Raw genomic sequence first — 20,311 nt, forward strand, 5'->3', positions numbered from 1 at the left:
AGGAGGAGAATCAATTAGCTTGTTATTGTAATTTATTCCCACCTCAATGGGTGATAAAGTACAGTAAATATACTGTATGGTCTATCAACTTACGCCCCACTGAGTACATGGATGGAGCGCGTTGAGGTTTTGTACTCAAACAGCTCAACGTCAGGAATGGCCTCCGTCACCTCGAAGGTGTTTTCTGCCTCCAAACCCTCCTGGTCTTCTTCTGGCTGTTCAAACATCACCATCAAGGGATCTGACAGGTCCTGCAGAAGAGCAAGCAATTGGGTTAACTCACTTAATTTACACGTAAAGTAATGGATGAACTAATACATATAAATATATTGGCCGGAATCTGCCTTTAATGCGGGGTGCGGCGGCATATCATAGTGGGGTGTCTGTCCAAATTATACACATAAATCAGCTCAATCATACTTTATAAAGAACGTTCAAGTAATTTATGTAGCAGGTCATTCCTACTGGGTGTCAGGACTACAATGGCCATTTATTAGAGTGCAAAGTCACCTTTTAGATTATAGACTTTAATGATTTATGAGACAAAATTAGGTCATTATAATAAAACACATACAGTGCAGCACATAAACACAGAAAAAGATAAGATTTAAGCAAAAATCTTTCCTTACAACAATAATGTCATTGTTGATTTAGTCAAGGTTGCACTGTTTCTAATTCAACCTTTACTACTGTTTAATCTGCAGTTTGTATCCAGTTAGGGCCACCCGTTACCTTTTTGTTTGGATGAAAGTAGTTTGATTACTACTCACGAACAAAAACTAACTGCTGTTGAAATATTCCTTGCAACTCACTGCTCGTATCACCCGAACAGAGCGCAGCTCAGGATCACAGCCTCCCCACACCCTCCAGTCATGGTACTCTCCCTCCTCCAGCAGGTACTGGTGGCCTCGGAAGCCCTCCTTCTCGTAGCCCACCCAGCTGCAGCAACAGAGAGATTATTTGGAGCTATTTGATATTGGCTTTCAGTCCTTACATATTACCCTTCACCTGAATTGTGCAGCAGCAATACATAATCTTACTTAATCATTCATGACCAACAAGATGTCTTTGCAAGGTTCAGTGACTACAAACATTGCAAAGCAGCACTCACATTCCTCCAAGGACTTTTAGGGAGCCAACGCTGTACATAAAGGCTGTCTGCTGCCAGTCTGCTCTGGTCATGAAGTCTCTCATGTTTGTGGTTACGGTCCTCGATTTCCCGGTAAAGTATGGCTTTTCGTAGATCACCATCTGGAGTCAGAGAGTGTCATTTACAATAAGGGAAGACTGATAAATTCAGTGTTGGTAATCACTCCTCAAGTAGTCTCAAGTATTACTTGGATAAAGTAGGAATTGATCAGCAGTACTTGTGTTTTCTTACCTTTGGTTCACTCATATTTTCCACTCTTGGTTCCCCCTATGATGAAAAATATAAATGAACTTACTGTAAGCAATCAGAGGATAAGGAAAAAGTTGGGGTCACTTAGAAATTTCCAATGCATTCCATTATAGATAGAATACCAGCTGAGATCAGTTGCATTTTTTTATTAACCAAGTTAGCAGTGTTCACATTACATTATATGCTTACATAACTGCAAGAGGGGCATCCAATGTTTGTCAGTTAGTTTATTTTAAATTATATCAGATTAGTAAACAGAATGTGCCTTTGGAACATTGGATGGATGGCTGCTGATAATTGGCAATGTAGCTATTGCATTAAAGATCAGCCACCCACTCAGATCAGCTGGTATTCTGTCTCTAATATAGTTGAAAGGAAATTTGTAAGTGACCCCAAACTTTTGACCAGTAGTGTACCTTTATACAGAAATATACATAATCAGTAAAGAACAGAAATAGTAAATACTTATAATATGTATATATAACAGTCCCACTTACTACTTTAAGTGGATGTAGTGATCCCACATAGGGCTGTTCCACTCCCCAAGCCGCAGGGTTGGAATACCCCCCTACCTCCAGGACACGTGGTACACCCTGGAAGAAGGGATGTGCGTACACAAGCCACCTGAGCAGGAGAAAAGATGCAAAAAAATAAAAGAAACATTTGTTTGATTTCAAATTAGATTAAGTGAAGCACTAATGGAAAATTATTGAACAATATTATTATGTAACTTCAATAGGATCGCACATTTTCTGATAACTCATAATACAGAACTCACAGTCCAGCATTAATGATGATAGATTTAGCCTTGATGGGGAAGCCAAAAATCCTGGCATCCTCAGATGTATCTCTGAAGATGACCTTCTTCCCCTCAGCATTCTCCTCTGGGAAAAGACTGATTTCTGGGACACTGTAGTCCTGAAGCAGGGCAGAGAGCATCCATTAATATCATGCAATGCAGAAAATTGGTTGTTATGTTTCAGTCTTGAGGGGACTGAACAAATATAAGAAAAGGTAGATTTAATGTATCCCGCAATGGGGGATTTCACAGCAGCTCTATCCAACACAACAAATAACAAAAGATAATTTATTTGCATTATTATTATTATAATAATAATAATAATTATTATTATTATTATTATTATTATTATTATTATTATTATTATTATTATTATTATTATGCAGTGGGAAATATACTGAGAGCCAAATCATAATCCAAATGTGAAAAGGATCGTTTTACCAGCATAACACAGCTCAACACAGATTAAACCCCATACTGGCTGACAAGTTCTTTAATACGCAGAATCATATTTGATAATTAAATATTAAAGCACAACTAGGACAACATTTCTGGGCCGCAGGCAGAATGAATAAAGATGATCACTCCTTAAAATATTTGACACTTAATACAGTTATTAAAGTTAGAACAGGTGCTCGCTCCTGTCACCTATCTCACACTAGATGGTGCTCCTGAGTTAAAGAGCACGTTACACAGTACATAATATCTTTCAGCCTTTTTGTATCCGATAACAATGTTAAAGCGATAATACAAAAAAAGAAATTTCTGCTGTACTTTATCATAACTGACCATATTAGATTTGAATGGAGGGTGCATGAAAACAATGTTGGCAACAAGCAAAAACAACGAAGTGAACCTACCCTGACAGCTCTTCGAACAGACCCAATGATGAACCTCCTGGCTGGCTTGGTCTCTGTTTGCACATCACTTGTTTCTCCACTCTGTTCTCCGTTCTGCTCTTCACCCTCTTTCTGTCCGTTCTGCAGCTGATCCTCTGGAGGGTTGAAGGGGTAGGTGATCTCTATGTCTCCCTCATCTAGAGCAATCTTCTCTCCTTTGAAGTTAGGCTTCTCATACAGCACCCATCTAGGGGGGGAAAGGGAACGAGGTTACAACCTCTGATGTATGACCTGGGCTGCAGTTCTTCTGGGCATGTGTTCATATAAAATTAGGGATGCAATTGTTTGCTTCATAGTTGCTGCTGTGCCACTAGATCAAGGCTTTCAGTGGAGCAGAGGATAGGATTATAATTAATTTGTTAAAGGGAGACTATGGAAGAAGAAACACGTTTTCCTTTGTATGATTAAACTCTTTAATTACAGCATTAGCTGTGGTTTAGGCGGTGATGCAGTGCGTGATGCACAAGATGACAGTATAATTATTTCTTTGGAGGAAGCCAAGATAGTGTTCACCTGCTGGCAGTAGTACAGGTCACAGCAGTACCGTCAGTGTTACTGCAGGTTCACGCTGTTGGCTGTGTTTGATAAAACATTCCACATCTGAGGCAAGCATGCGTTTTAGCTTGTGTGTGGGTGTGTTAATCATTGATGGCATTTGCATTTCCACAGAACATCAATAGCTGTTTTGCTTTGAAGCCACAGCAGTGCGTCCAGGGAAAGGGGTTTATTTAGTTACACAACTTCAGAGGAAAACAAGGTGCGGAGGTGTCATCATATTTACCTTTGCAATTTTTTGGTTTTCAAGAAGTCTCAGGTTTAATTGAGTGCCAAGAATATGGGGTTGGCATTAGGAAAGTGCATATTTTCTCATGCTTGTTTACTGCTATTATTCTCCAATGTTATTTATACTAGGTGAAACAATCTGTTGAAAGTTACAACCAGGGAAAAAAAAAAGAAAAACTGAGCCTGTTTGCATGAGTTGGTGCACGGTATTGCTAATGGTAATGTAGCCAGTGGTATTTGTTTTTGACCTCATGTTTGGTTGTCGGGCATACAATATATGTACCAATTCCATGACACATACTAATTCTAAGCCGCTGGCAAAATAATGAAATAAAGTATGCTGAAAACACTTGTAATACTGTACTATAATGCAAAATGTACGATTGAGTGTGCTGTTGATGTACACAAAAACACAGAGGTCCTGTATAGAAGGGCCAAAGTTGTCTCCACCTGCTGAGGAGACTAAGGCCCTTTGGTGTGGGCAATATTCTGTTAAAATCCTTCTACGACAATGTCATTGCATCTGCAATTTTGCCGGTAGTCTTGCATTGCCAGACCAATCTCCACAGCGCTGCGGAGGAAGAGGGAGCCGGGAAAACAGAGAGGAATAAAAAAGGACTCAACAAACTGGTAAAGAGGGCTTCCTCTGTACGGGTCTGCCCGCTGAACACCATAGAGGAGATGGGGTAGAGGGGGATGTTAGCCAAGCTGGCGTCAATCATTGGCAACACCTCTTCCCCCTGCATGAGATAGTGTGTCCTGAGCATCAAAAATTTGTATTTTTCTATTCCTATTATTTATTTATTTTTAGCTATTTCGCTATTCTATTTCTATTTTATGTGTAAGGGACAATTTGTGTTAGCCACTTACCCTCCTCTGATGACCCTGATGGAGATGGTCTCCTGAAGCTCCCAGGGCGTGGCATCTATGACATCACTGCGAACCTCAATCCTCTGGCCACACATCCCTGGCTGGTCAAAGATATACATCTAGAAAATACGTAGACAGATGTAAGAATAGATCACAATGGGGGTTCACTGCTGTACGTAGCTCAATTTGAGCAGTGCAGACTTTTAGCAACACAGGTGTGAATGACTTTTACATTTTATTTACTCTGGACGGTGAAAATCGTCACAAAAGTGACAATGGCAGACCAAACAATACAGTAATGACAAAGAATTACTACAGGCAAGACTGAATTGAAAATTGAATTGAATAGATCCAGCTGTGCAGGGAAATGTATCTTTCTGTAGGAATTTGATGACAGTAACTTCTTAAATAACCTGTTCTCTGCAGTACTAACATGTTTTGTTTATTCAGGTCTATGGCCCTGGAGCATGGAAGAGTACACATGCAGTCTGATCCCAAATGCCAGCTCCACCTTTAGCATTTAGGATTGTTAATGGACAATCTGCAGCTGCATGCAGAAGCAGGCCTGACATTTAAAAGTTATTAACCTTATGTCTTGGAATTGCTGTGCAGTTTAACGGCAACAATCAGAGCCTGAAATACCAAAGATGTTTTGGTAATCTGGTGAAAAACAAAGACTTTAACCACTAACCAATCTGCTACTTCTTATGAAAAAAAGTTCTGTAATAATTTATGGGAGGACACGTGTTAACCAAAATTCTCTGAATAAACAACACAATGCCACACCACATGGACGCCCTCACACTGAGATTTACATTAAAGCTTTCGTCACAACCGTAAGAACCTTGCAGTTTGCCTATAGACATTACAAATATATTTGTTAAATGCAGACACAGTATAAACAGTAGTGGCTAGAAACCACCTTTAATAATCTAGCAGCTAAAATATTATTCTGAGAATAACAACATAATAACGTTATATCATACCTTTTTGTAATTCTTTACAAATCAAGAACATCTGTCTGAATTTTCTCTTAGAATAACATGTTGCTGTAAATACATTGCATGTACTTATTTCCTAAAAATAACCAGTATAGCAGTATAGCTAAGCTAAACACATCTCAATCTCTCTATCTTTTAGCCTATGTTTGAGTCATTTTAAGTCATAATCCATAGTATTGGGGATCATAGTTATCTGCAGCAAATAAGTGATAATGCCAATCTTCGTATTTAGACACTTTATTCTCTATTGTATCCTTTACATTCCTCAGATACCCAAATAAATGTGGTCTATATATGCCATTTTTCAGCACGAGAAAAAGAAGTGATTATTTAACTAGCCAGTGTTAAAGCAAACCGAGAGAAAGAAACACAGTTTTTACAGTGATTAGATTAATTCCTGGTCCCAGGTTATTCGGTGTCAGCTGTCAGCTTTGAAGGTAAACTTGCATATGTATCTCAGCAGCACATGGTTGAGGAGTATTTAAGAGTGTATGTTGTGTGGAGACTCACCTTTCCAGGACGAGGATTGAGCTTCCCATGCTCCTTCTCTTTAGTGAGCTATGAACACATAAAACATATTTTAGCAAGCTTTATAATAGTATTTAATGTATTTTCTTTAGTTTGTTTTTCATTAATATATACAGTACTTGCACCAGTTGATTACCATTACAAATTTTAAAGTTAGACACCACCTATTACATTTATTTTAGCTGAGTTCAGTTTACGGACTTTAGCAATCATTTAGAGTACAACCTGTGTCTACCTTGTCCAACATTAACACATTCCGAGACAATCCAAACACTGTTTATTGCACCCTGTTTAACAGGTTATGGGGGTGTCAGGGTGGTAAGAGAGGACATCCTCCACGACAGAACAAGCATTTCTTTAAAAGACCGAAATACTAAACATTCCTCCCCTGTAGCTGTTTAACCCGATGTTTTCTGGCACTACACCTACTGATAACAACAGTATGAGCTCACTTGCTCGGAAAATCCCACTGGAATTAAGCTACTTTTCCACCTGTGTGTTCGTGTTTGGTTTGTTCTTCCCTACCTTTCAAATTTCAGCTGCTATGCTGCTAGAAATTTAGGATGTTTGCTTGTGCAAGTTGGAATGTGGAAGCACCATGCAATTGGCATATAGATTGATCAGATTGATTGTGTGTGTTGGTCCCAGGTATCCCTTGGCGTCTACCCTCCCGAAGCTCTGTAGAAAACAGGCTATCATCTGGATCGTGTTACCAAGCAAAGAGGGCCTCCCACAGACGCTCTTATTTCAACGGTCCTCATTAGTGTCAGACCTTGCCCTAATTTACTCTGAATTATTTTTAATGACATATATTCTTAAGAAAATAACCATCTCAACCACATGTATCTAATTGTATAGGACACAATAGCATTTGGACTTTACTAAGGTGCAACAGACTTTTTACATTTTCAGTGAAAGCAAGCTGAGGGGGTGAATGGTGCCTTTTCAGCACTGACCTCGTAAATAAAAGAGTGACTCATTATTGTTCACAAACATACGATACAACAAATGTCCCACCATAGAGCCAAATAAAAAAAACGTTGTCAATTCCAAGCACTTGTTCTGCATGTAGAGTCAAAAAGCGAGAGAAATTAGTGTTTCACCAAAGCAAAGCCAAAAAATGTCATTTGTATGTTTGTACTATTTGTATTTGTAAAGTTGTACTGAGTATTCATATTGTCATAATGTGATGTTCTTATGATATTATAGGACATGCTGCTATTGCTTACTCAACAGAAAAACCTAATCTAAACACATGAGTGACAAACACAGACAATGGACGAGTAAGGAAATATCACAACCGATCTGACTGAGACACTTGAGTCCCACAGGATTCCCTTACAGGTAATTTACAAGTCAATATATAAAAAATATAACTAAAACATTTGGAAAGCTGGAATTTTGTAATTTCTTTTTGTTTTATAAAACTGGTACCAAAACAAGGATCGTTTAGGAACCGGTATTTAAATCATGGTATTGGTACAGGTATCAAATATTTTGGAACGATACCCAACCCCAGAGGCCAACCAGGCTGAACTCGTAATAAGATCAGGCTGAATGATTTGAGGAAAACATCGCAATATTTCTGACCATTATAGCGATTGCAATTTAAATTGTGACCCATAAATGAATCTTTATACTTCCCTTCTTGCCTTTGTTCCTTGCCTTCCCTCTACAGCTCAAAACAAGGTCAAATAACGGCATCATTCATGGGGAGTGAAGTGTTTACTGCTGCCTTGATGCCCAATTGAAATAAACTCAAACAGACACTTTTCCCCTTCCACTCCCTTCCCTCCCAGAAGCCTGGGCTCACGATCTGCTCTCCCATAAAATTGGTTACCACAGATGGAATGTGCAGTTTCAGCAAATCACATACAGTAGCAGTCAAATGTTTAGACATGCTCATGTTCAGGTGAGTGAGAAAGCGTGTCCAGTCACTTTTGACTGGTATTATTTATATAACACAAAAACTGAACCAAATACTAAATATATTTATTAATACTTTAATAAAAAAAGGTTATGACATAACTAAACTAACTTGACATATCGCTGAGGAGGCATGTGTCATATTTTGTTTTTTAAAAAGCATGAACATGTGCTATATATGACTGATTAACAAAGCAAACAAAAACGCATAGAAGAGAGCAAATCTGACATTGTCTCTCACCCTGCAGCATTCAAATCCCTCCCTGTCAACTCCACTTCATCAAACATTAAGAAAACAAACAGAGAAATAAGAGGATGACTACAAAAGGCAAGGTGTGGCAGTGTCTCTGCAGGAACAGACAGCTAGCTGGAACAGGTGGGGAGCACAGTAGAGACCGAGAGAAGCAAAAGGTCTTCTGCAAGGACTAAATGATTGACAGGCTTAAATCCCAGCAGAGAAAGTGTCTCTGGTGGTTTAAATGCATGGAGGAGCACACAGCTTGTATTCCTATTAAAGCTTCGACATAAAGAGATATAAACATCCGTCCTGCAGCGTGTTTGAAATTCCATTAAAGTCATGAATAAGTTGAGCAAATTCTCTCTCTCCCTGAGGTAGTTAACAGGAGCAAAGGAGGATGAAGCTGTAAAATGCATCCATGTTCACACACACACACACACACACACACACTCTTTTTTGTGATAAAACCAGTTCATCGTCCGTGTCCCTTTGTACATGACTGTAGTGTACATTTATAATAGTATGTAGGTGGCTTTCTGTAATCACCTGCTTCTACAGTAGTAATCATGGACAGGACTGCAACTTTATGTTTTTGTGAAATAAGTGTGATGACAGAGAGGACAGGGACAGACTCCCCCTTTCTGAAAAAGTGTGACCGAGTCGGTAATATGAAATATTGGTCAGGCTGCATGCTTTGGCTTGGAAAAAGGAGCTGCTGGAGCCATACTACTGAATTATTGTTTGAACATGAAAAAACATTTGTACTAAAACTACACAGGAGATGTTATGCATGGAGGAGGGGGGAATCAACAAATTACATATTACATGTAATATGTAATTACACAAAAAAGTACAATGTAAGGCTGTTTATCCGGGTCGTCACTACATCGCAATCTTCCCACAGAGGTCAGTTCTGGGGTTTCTAACTGCCTGCCCTCACACTATATTATAATGGTTAAGTTTGACATTTGTAAGCCTGACATTTTGTGGTTTCTTTGCTGAGGTGTGAAACGGGAAAAACAACTTAAAGTGGCATTGTGATGCACATTTATTTTGGAAAAAAACAGCTGTTTGTAAAGGACAGATTGTGTCTGTGCACCACCATGAGTGCATGTGTGAGAAGATGTTCTACTGCCAATAGAAGTCATTATAAGACATGTCCTAATCAGTTAAGCCGTTGATATGAATGCATGCATGTGAGAACAAGTGTAACACTGGGTACACACCCTTTTTCTGTGTGTTTTCGAGATGCTCAGTATGTAGAGCCTGTACCTGAATGGTGGGTTTGGATCCCACTGACTTCAATTTAATTGAATCATAAGGCACCTCCACTATTAATGCCTGTTGGGGCTCTGCAAATATTTGAATTTAGAAGCTCTATAAATGGTACATGTTTCAGTATGTGAAACTACACGGACACCAGGAAATGCCACACAAAGAGGATGCCTTCTTGTATGTACAACAAACCACGCTTCAAGTATTCTCTCTTACTTCTTTTAACCTGACCTGTTATTTGTCTTTTTACAACAGCGAGGAGAATCAATCTGTCAGTGAGGCTGCCAACAGAATAAGTAAACATGGATATTGCACAAAGGCAGAAATATGTGTAGAGGATCTTCTATTTCTTCCTGTATGTTATTACCATAGATGTAACTACCAATTCAAGCCTCACAAAACTTTAAACTGCCTTGCAAATGTTGGACTTCTCTTTTGTTAAACAAAGTGTGAAATTACAGGAAAACTGCCTCTTTTTTATTGCATTCTTCCATTTAACTTTGCCTTGGAGTGCAGAAATAATGCATAATTCATACAGTGTGTGCACAACTCTTCCCTGAACTGAAGCCTGCACTTATAAATATTAGTTCTATATTTTTGAAAATTCCCAATTTCCTTGGCAACATCATACTTGTGCAATAGATGTAACTTTATCTGACTGAGACATTCCTCACCTGATGTGCTATTTATTTAAATGTAATTAAAGCAACAATAATTATACTTGGACTACATAAACAATATTAGTAATACTTACATAAGCATCTGGAAAGGCCCTGTATTTCGATACTAAATTCCTCTCAGACTCAAGTTCTTGGCTCTGGAACTGGGACCCTCCATTAATACTGTTGAACATTGAAGTCTTCTGAATCCCCACAGTGCCCTCTCCACTGAAGTTCCTCTGCAAGATGGGACTGCCTAGTGGGCCAGTACCTACAAAAGTCCCCGTCCCTATCCCCTGTGTCTTGCCATACGTTGATAAGGGTGAGTCTGTGGTGGTGAATGGCAACTGGAGGTCAATTGAGCCGGTGGGGCTGAGAAGGCGCGCAGGACTGTTGCTGGAGGGCGGCGAGCCAATGCCCAGCAGTGGAGGCTGACTCATACGAGCCTTGCCCTCTTCAGCCCCGGTTAGGGAGCCCAATGAGGTGGATGAGGAGTTCAAAAGGAAAGATAAACGCTCAAAGCGGGACCCTGCTGGTTCTGTTCCAGTGCCATTTTCACCAAGCTCCTTTGGCCCCTGACTTATGCGATCGCTTAAAGGCCCTGTTTCAGGTAGCGAGCCGGTGCGGAAGAGCGGGACATGAGCCTTTCCATTTTCCAAAGTCTGATCTATGGATGCTGACCTGTGGCTTCCAAAGATGAAACTGTTGTCCAGGCGAGAAGAAGGAAGTAGTCCGTTTCCATTCAGCACTGGGGATTTTAATTCCTCAGGAGTAGAGTCGGATGACTTCCTCATTACTAAACTGTTGGTAGCAGATGCTCTCAGGGGCAAGTTCAGGCCTTTTGTTCCAGGCTGCTGCTGGTCCTGCAAGTAAGTAAAGCACTAAGTTAAAGGATTCACCCAAGTTACAAAAACAAACATATACACAGATTTTTGTCTCTGAGATGTCTTCCTTTACAACAATATGATGGAGGTGAATGGAATTCTGTTTGTTGGGTGACAGATAAAAAAATAAAAAAAAACTGAATAAAAAATTGTTTTCATTAACATCTCTTTTCACAATCAGTAGCCAGGTTTCCATCCCAGTATAGCTCATTTGGATGGTTTAAGTTAACCACTAAATATACATCCTGATTTAATTGCTAAGTCCATTTCCATTGCCAATTGTCAAATTCTATTTTTATTGATAAACCAAATTTTCTACCATAGCCATGCATAAAACTAGTTTAGACATTTAAATTTTTTGCTATTTTCAGCATTTGCAATTCTTTTTTCACGCGCAAATTAAACATGCAAATTAAACATGCACTCTGTCCCGTTACTTAGCTATCAAATATAAACAACCAGTAAATCTGACATGATAGAATATTAATATTATAGAATATTTGTGGTCTGAACCTACATATACATTTTCCTACTCAATGCAATAATGGTGAAAATAACACTTTTGGGTTGTTCTGTGAAAATAACGTAACCTTAATTTGTAGAGCATTTTGTAAATACTATGAAGGTTTTCACTAAGCAAAGACAGTTTACTGAAGTTGTATCTGAATGTACTCTACCTGCTGGCTAAGCTTCATCATTTCCAGCGGTGAACGAGTGTCTCTTTGGAAATTTTTCTTCAGTCCCAGGTCAGCAGGCAGGGTGTACAGTCCTGCGAGGGACTCGGCAGAGTTAACCGTTGATTCCATCTTTTTTGGGGTATTGGTGAGCGAGACAGGGATGTCAGGGGTGACAGTGATGGGAGCATCTTCAACAATAGGTGGCAGGGAGGAAACAAGGACCGGAGGAGGCCCACGTAGGCCCATGTTCCTTGGCCTTAGGGAAGGCCCCATGCTCTTCAGGGTATCCACCAGGTTATCCATGTCAAACTGGCTGGGGGAGTCTTCGTCGGGGGAGGGAGGGGGAGTGCAGGGGGGAGCTGCAGGGTCGGAGACCAGCTCCACCAGTGTGGCCTTGAACAGTCCAGTAAAACTATCTGAGTCGCTGTCGTCTCCTTCTTTGACACTGTCGATGACGTTTGGGCTGGTTGGTTGAGCTGAAGAGAAGCTGGACACAGTGAGCTGTGTGTCCCAGTGCAACTTTATCCTCTCTGACTCTCCCTGCCCCTGTCTTTCACCTGCAGGTGCAGTCGGCTCCTCCTGCTCCACCGAACTCCTCCTCCACTCATCTCTCAGTGCTGCCGCTGGCTCGCTCTCATAATTCAGATAATCTTTGGTCCCTTCACTCAGCCTGTTGTCAATGGTAATGTGTTCCTTGGAAAAGGAAGAGGAGGAGGCATTGCTGAGGTTTTGGTACGCTGATGCCCCGGGCAGAGCAGATGAGGAGGAGGAGGAAGAGGAAGTATCTGAGTAGGTGTCCGTTTTGTATGGTTTATAATGAGAAACACCCTCAAATCTATTCCTCCATTTGTATTCTGAGCCGATATCTGTTCCATTTGATTCAGTAACAGCTGTGCTTGTTTCACTGAAGTCCACTGTATCCTGGCTGGCCTCATTTGTATTGGCCTCAGTGATCAGAGATAATTTATGGAAACGATTCATGGATTCATCTTCCTTAGGGAGAGAAAAGTTCTTTATGGACAGTTTGGTGCTCAGGCTACTGTAGCCTGAATTCATATTGTCAACCGATTCCTTGTCGGCTTTAGGTGGCGGGTTTTCTAAAGCAAAGACTTCTGAAGCTGCTGTGGGCGTCCTTGATGCTGTCAGGGACCTGGATAAATCCAACAAAACAGGCAAAGATGACAAAAGCAGAATAAACAGAGCGAGCGTCTGAAGTAGCCTATTGCAGGGCTTTCAGGGTGTGGTGTGCATGTGATGCCAACAATGCAAATTATAAAAAGCAACGTTGAATATTATCATCCAATGTCAAATACTGTTTGTAAAGGCCCCATACTTGCAACAGATGATTTCCTCATTTCTTATCTGAGTTTTATTTTCATATAATGGTTGAAATAATTTGAATTTCTTTTAGAAACTGGATGAGTTTGAAACAACAAAGTGAAGAACATCAATGAAGCAAAAAGTGCAGCTGGATTCACTCTACTCTGCATAAACACAATCATAAAACCTACAAATAGTTTGTGCTGGGAAGATTGTGTGCAAAACGTGGTCAGCTCACATTTCAGGGTTACAAAGTCAACTCTACGTTTACAGCATAAGAACAGTTCTAAGCAAATTCTTTAGCAATGCCCTCTCCTGTGTAAGCATCACACACACTTGCCAGGCAAGTTTTTTTTGTTATTTTAAAAGGCCCTTCTAGGGAAGGGCATTGAACAATTTAAGGTTCAGCGGGTAATAATCGTGTAAAAAGAGACCGGTGAAAGTTAACTTTTCTATCAAGCAGTAAAAAAGGATTAGCGTCAACTTCGCAACGTCCTCTGATGCGACTATCGCACATGCGCACATCGAAATGTTGATGCTTAAACACAATATTGTTCTGTAGTGTGTGTGTGTGTGTGTGTGTGTGTGTGTGTGTGTGTGTGTGTGTGGGGCTTATTTGGTCTTGTATGTTTTTACATCTGCAAACCTTTTCTCAAACGTCTGGACAAAAGCCAAGCAGGAATCTATTCAGTATATTGTAAACAATAAAACCTTAAAATCTGTTACAAGAATTGTTCTGCTTATGATCCGGTTTCTCCTACTTTGTGGACTCTTGAAAATCCATCTACGCTGAGCATATTTGCAAGGTCAAAACAATCATGAAAATGTAATCACCACCATCAGCATTGTTTGCCAAAACTAAAAAAAAGCATTACATTGAATGTCAAGAAGCTGTCATATGCCAAGCAGTAATCCTGAGTTGATCCTCCATCAGTGAATCAATTGATCTTTAACAAATTATTGGAACTCTCCTCTCTGCTCGCAGGAAAGTTTCAGGGGAGCGGTACGATTATAAACTTGGTGTTCATAAATGGCAGAAGGACTGCGTGGGAGACTAACGGTAAAAGGTGAAAAGGTTGTCAAACTACACAAATACTGTAATGCACATCCTGACTCACTGTCATCAAACAGGTGACACACATCAATGTGATGCCCTATGTTGTTAATCAAAGGTCATGAGAATATAATTGCCTCAGTGAGTTGCTGAACAGCATCAGCTGCTACTTTACAAAAAGAAAACGTATAAAAGGTCACAACCAGACAGGTATGTCTTTAACCTCTTGCCACATAAGTATTTAACATTGTAAAAGACAAGAAGACAACATCTAACCTCAAAACATCTAAAAATGCTTTTTGAGGTTAAGTATTTAATACAAATTAAAAAAGTAAATTTCCCCTTGTTTTACGTGAAAATTGTTGAGTTTTTTTTTCCAAGTGATTGTGCATTGAAACAAATGTGAGTATCAGTGGCCCTGAAAAGAATTGTCTTCACACACTGATTACATAGACTGAGTAACTCTCTGTATCTGTGTTGGTTCTGCAGATCAAGGCTAAAGGTCATAGAGATCATTCAATAGAGACGGTGTGATACAATTAACACAGTGGAATCCCTGCTATCCTTAAACCACCTTTTTCACAATTTGTTTTGAATACCCACAAAGGTTTAGTTGTCAGAAGAGTGGGAGAGACAATGAAGTAAATATATGCAATTTTGCAGCATATGGCAGTTATATTGCAGTATAAGCTCTTTAATCCCTGCATTAATCCTCTAACAATATCTAATTATAAATACCGCATACTTTATGATACACAATTTGGTATGTGAATGTTTCCTATAAAGACAACTGTGCTTTACTAACAGATTTTTTTTTCTGTTAATATACAAGTTGTAAACCTAAAGAAAAATAGGACTTTGATCACACCCCTTGATCATGCCCTCTTGGTACACAATAAAAATGTAAAAGTATATTATCTTTGTATTTATTTGTCACATTTTGTTTTACAAAGTTAGGAAAGCAATGTTTAAGTCAAGTCTGATATTGCCTTACACATAAAACAATGATCCCAGTCACTTGCAAATAGTGAGGCATACAGAAAACACTGGTATTGGATCGGTATAAAAAAAAACAAATAAAATCGGCCAAAACACATCAGGATGGAAAAGGTTGGATTGGTCCCTGATTGATTGCTACAGTAATCTATACAGACACACCTGTAAATCACAATACATGCCCACATGCATACTAGAACAAGTACCAGCCTCAAATAGGACCTAAAAGTTGTTATGTACGGAGCGACACTTGGGATATGTGAGCCTTGCACATGAAAGGAAAATGTCATATGCTGTTATTTATGAGCATGGTATAATTTCAGCTCTCTGCCTCACCTGATTATGCAGCTCTGAGAATATCAGATACCAACATCTGCATCTCCAAGTAATTTCTCTTTAACTCTTCTTAACAGCAAATACTCTGCTTTCTATACTGAGTAACATCCAAAAAAATACTGTTTTGTTTTTCCACCATAGGGGAAAGAATATGTTGGTAATGTGGTCACTATACACTCTGTAAACCAAGAATAACATGCCAAACAATAGTTAAAAAAGCATTCATTTTGTTTTAAATATCCACTGTCAAGCCATCTTAGTCAGAGAATGAAAAAACGTGCATACCAAAAATGTCTAGCTGGATGCTTGGAATATTTTACTCTTTCAGACAAAAAAACAACAACTTTTGTTTGGAAACAGAGCATGGCATACACAATCAATAAGCACTGTGTTAAAGGTAACAGCGATCATTATTAATGCACTGCCCTGTTTTTAAGCTATTTAACGTGACTCCTTGTTAAACATTCTCTTTACATCTTGAAGCATTAGCAATAAATCGCCTTTCCAGACAATTAGGTAAACATTAAATGGGAACTCCACTGTTCTCACATATCAAAGTCTGCTTACAGGTCCTGGGGAAGCACTATTACACAGGTGAAAAAAGTTGCATAAAACATTTTGTTGCTCTTGTGGGAGCTGCGCAAGTTTTAAAATAAAAAGAAATCTGGGGGTGTGGGAATTTCTACTGCTTTGTCCTGATCTCTGCTTTGGGCTAGCTGCTCAAGTCTAACATTAGCCACTACTAGCATAAGGCACCTCCAAACTGATGGCACTCAAGTTGCATTGTGGATAGTCTACATTCATAACGTTTGTCTTCTGGTATTGCTCCGGTGCAGCCCAATTCCGCCGGATTTACTCTTTTTGGTTACCTTCCATTTTCTTTGTAAGGTAAATCCAGATAGCTAGCTAGACTATCTTTTACACGACTCAAACAACTTCTAACCCTCTTGTTGTTCTTGGGTCAAATTTGACCCGTTTTCAGTTAATTGGTTTTTTTTGTCACAGAAATTAGCCGTTGAAATAAGCATTACATTAAAAATCTTTTTTTTTTAATGCACCCACAACATTGAAAAAGTGACATATATGTTGGAAAAATCAATAATAATGTTAAAAAAAGTGATCAAAATGGGTTTCATTGTTGACGGGAAGACAACACAAGGGTTAAAAGTACACATGTTCCACCCAAATAAGTTCCTTCCAGAGGATATTTTGCAGCGGTACTGTGGCTCCGTCTGGCACCACCCAAGACGATTGTGATTAGTTTAAAGAAATGTCAATAGACCAGAGCACACCCCAGAATGCTGCCTAGACTAGCCAAATCCTCCTCCACAGCACCGTGAATGATTGTCTGGCAAAGAAAGACTACATTGTGGATAATGAAGGCAGCAGCTTTGTGAACGAAGAAGAATGCAAGGAATAAAAAGGAAAAATAAAATATCTCTGGGTTTACATTTTCTTCATCTGTGTTTACCTGACTTCAGTTAAAATAGATATAGCATACATTTATATTCATTCAGTCTATTTTTCCCTGAAAAGGTTGCTCTTTTGACAATTAGCCACTATATGTGAGGCTTTACCTTTTATTTATTTTTCCTTACTGCTGTCTACACACTGTTTAAATATGTATATTTATATCTATCATTATGCATGCTGTATACATTCCTGTTTACGTTTAGTTTTTTCATTTGCTATTATGGTCTGATTTCAGTTACTTTTTCAAGGTGTTTTGTTATTTTTTATCTTGTGATTTAATCTGCACTTTTTTATGTTTGAATTCTCATTTTGTATTTACTTATTTATTTTATATACATATTTAATACTTGACTTGATTGATACTTAAGATTTCCATTGCCAACGTCATCTCCTATGTAAAGTGTTGTGCATATGATAAAAAAAGAACTGTAACTGAAACTGAGTCCGGAGTAAGACAATGTAAAATGAAAGACTGGAATATTTCTGTTGATAAGAAACAAGTGTTGAATGGTGTATAAAAAAAATGCAAAGGCTGAGCCTCTACATAAGTGACTCAGACAAGTTCACGGCTACAGCCAAATCCATGTTTGAAGAAGTAGATTTCTGTTAGGTAATCTGCAACAATAGAGATTCTCCACAAGTTTGTCATTCCACTCGTGTTTCAAGTAAGCGATTAGACAGCCTGTCTGTCACACAAGAAAGGAAAACAAATGACAAAGCTCAGTGGCAGAGGTTTGAATAAAGACCTACAAGGGGCTCAGCTGGCTTCTGGTCTTATCCAAGCAGAAAATTCTCCAAAGCATTGAGTCTCTCTCTGATTTGGGTAGAGAAAGAAAAGAAACGCCAAGGAAAGCAAATTGCTGGATCTAATTCTGAAGCTAGGACATGGAAATATCAGTTTCTTTACTCCACACTTTTGGGGGTGGATCTTAGGTCACTACCTTTGTTGTTTGGATGCCCAGTGTTACGCCTCATGACACTACTACAGAAGAACCCTGTAAAACAGGTGGGGCTGGCCAAATGCCTCGTCTGTCAATTGGCATCATCATGCCTGTTAACCACAAAGTTTGTTGGCAAGTTATTGAGCAATAACATCTATGAAAATGATCACACAAAAGCACACACACTGTTGAAAAAACCTACAGCACTAAAACATCCCAACATTTGCTATACTGTAACCAGTATCTTCAACCTTGACTCAACCAGTAAATAGTTCCACAAATTTTGTTCTTTGAGTTTTACCAAAAAAAGAACACTGCTTGGCATTTAAAAGAAACCTATTATTGCATGAGTAAAAAGAAAGATGTAAATTCATGGCTTGGGACACTACTTACATTTGGTTCTCCTATTCTGATTTACATGTTTAGTTTCCCTATCTGATGAGCCTACTCCGTCTTCTATTTCTGTATTGGCTTTCAGCCTCCCAAGCAAGTTAAAGACATGTATTTGCTGCCATCTTGTGATTTAAAAAGGTACAAAAGAATATGGTCCTTCATTAATTGGAATGTTTAAGGATATAGTATGGGATAAAAATATATACAACAACAACAATAAATAAGGTGTCATATTTATTATATCATTTAAAACGGACACCAACACGCTACATTTGAGGGAATTGAGTAGCAAATGCCCCTTTACCTGTGCAACTAGTTACACAGCAGTACAGATATTGTAGAAACCTATTTATACAGTATACATCTAGTGATGCATGCAATGAGTGAAGCAGATTGCAGCTTTTTTGGGTTGTGCACTAATTTAAGGTCCTACTGTGTTTACATAACATAGTAACAGTTGATCTGCACACGTCATCTCGTCCCAGAAATTCCTCGGAACATCTTTCTCAGACATCTATCTTCTCCATCATCTGACAGAATAAAGCAAGCTGTGGTATTTGCTTGCAACTATTGACACTTTCCACACACACCAAACGAAGCAGTGGCATCAAGGAAGCATATCGCTATGCACAATAACACACACCCAAATACTGCAGCTTGACATGCTGTTCCAAAGAAAGCAACTCTCCAAAATGTGTTGTATGGTTGCAACCTCAAACTCCTTTACTGTTTTTACATAGTCCTTTACATAGAATTAAAATATTTCATCAAAGGCCAACCGCAGATAAAACGTTGCTACATTGCCATGACATAATTGTGTTATATGAATTTATTGACAACATTTCGGCATGAGACCCAATGACACATGTGTCGGGACATGTGATGAAGCAAAAATGGATTGTGATTTCATGAGTTTGTTTAGATTAAGTTTTGTTTGTTATTAATTGTTCTGTATGCTGTTTATATGGACTTTTTAACTTATACTGTAAATATGTATATGGGAAATCAGACTTTTAAGTTATACTCTTACCAAAGTCAGTATCAAATATTTACCCATTTTAGGATTGAAATGTGGCTGTAAAACTTAGTTTGTTTCTCCATGAAGACCAGCAGATGTGGGTGGCCTAAATTCATATCACTAACAACAGAGTAGTATATCAAGTTAAGCATGGAGCTAGTGCATTTATCCATATTGTGATAAGAGCTAAAAAACAAACAAACAAAAAAAACATTATCGTTTCACCATAAGTTGACATGCAGAAACAGTTTTTGGCAATAAATTTGATTTGGAAATAAAATCATGCATGCAGCATGTATTAAGCAAACATTTGCTGGTTTCAGCTTCTCAAATATCAGGATTCCCTTTCTTATATTATTGTAAACTGAATATCTTTGAGTATTTAACTGTTGGTTGGACAAAACAACCTGGAGACATTAATTTAGCCTCAGGGAACTTGTATTCACTATACTTTTTCTATTACTGTAAACCAGAGCTCTCTTTAACAGGGGGTCCAGGACCTGTAGGGGGTCCTCACAGTTACTTTAGGGGGGTGAGGGGATGCCAAATTATGGTATGATGTTATAGTAAAAGTTAAAATGTCTTAACATGAATCCAACATATATTAGCAAATATAAATTGGCCTACTTGTAATAAAAAAAAACAACAACAAAAAACACATTAATTATAGGCTTCTGGCCTCTAGGTAAGGACGTCTCTAAAGTAGCCATCCACAGATACAGTTATCCTAAGAATTCATTGTGCCACATGTTTGCTCAACATTAAACTATGATTTATTCAATCATGCCAAGAATTACTATTTTATTATCTTAGTATTCTATGTCCTAAAAAGGGTATGTAAA

At 38.7% G+C, this 20,311-nt stretch overlaps 1 protein-coding gene across 1 annotated transcript in view; it reads right to left on the bottom strand.

The window, feature by feature from the left end:
- The window catches only part of crybg2 (crystallin beta-gamma domain containing 2), a 41,911-nt gene that overhangs the window by 4,118 nt on the left and 17,482 nt on the right, over positions 1-20,311 (bottom strand). Inside the window, exons 5-15 of the mRNA XM_034892094.1 lie at positions 11,939-13,088; positions 10,473-11,240; positions 6,262-6,309; positions 4,751-4,869; positions 3,059-3,284; positions 2,178-2,317; positions 1,897-2,023; positions 1,382-1,417; positions 1,112-1,251; positions 813-939; positions 94-251 (exon numbers count right to left, since the gene is read on the bottom strand). Coding sequence (XP_034747985.1) covers positions 94-251; positions 813-939; positions 1,112-1,251; positions 1,382-1,417; positions 1,897-2,023; positions 2,178-2,317; positions 3,059-3,284; positions 4,751-4,869; positions 6,262-6,309; positions 10,473-11,240; positions 11,939-13,088 — 3,039 coding nt within the window. The remainder of the gene's footprint in view (positions 1-93; positions 252-812; positions 940-1,111; positions 1,252-1,381; positions 1,418-1,896; positions 2,024-2,177; positions 2,318-3,058; positions 3,285-4,750; positions 4,870-6,261; positions 6,310-10,472; positions 11,241-11,938; positions 13,089-20,311) is intronic.

This window comes from Etheostoma cragini, chromosome 14 (genome assembly GCF_013103735.1).
Source record: "Etheostoma cragini isolate CJK2018 chromosome 14, CSU_Ecrag_1.0, whole genome shotgun sequence".
NCBI lineage: Eukaryota > Metazoa > Chordata > Actinopteri > Perciformes > Percidae > Etheostoma > Etheostoma cragini.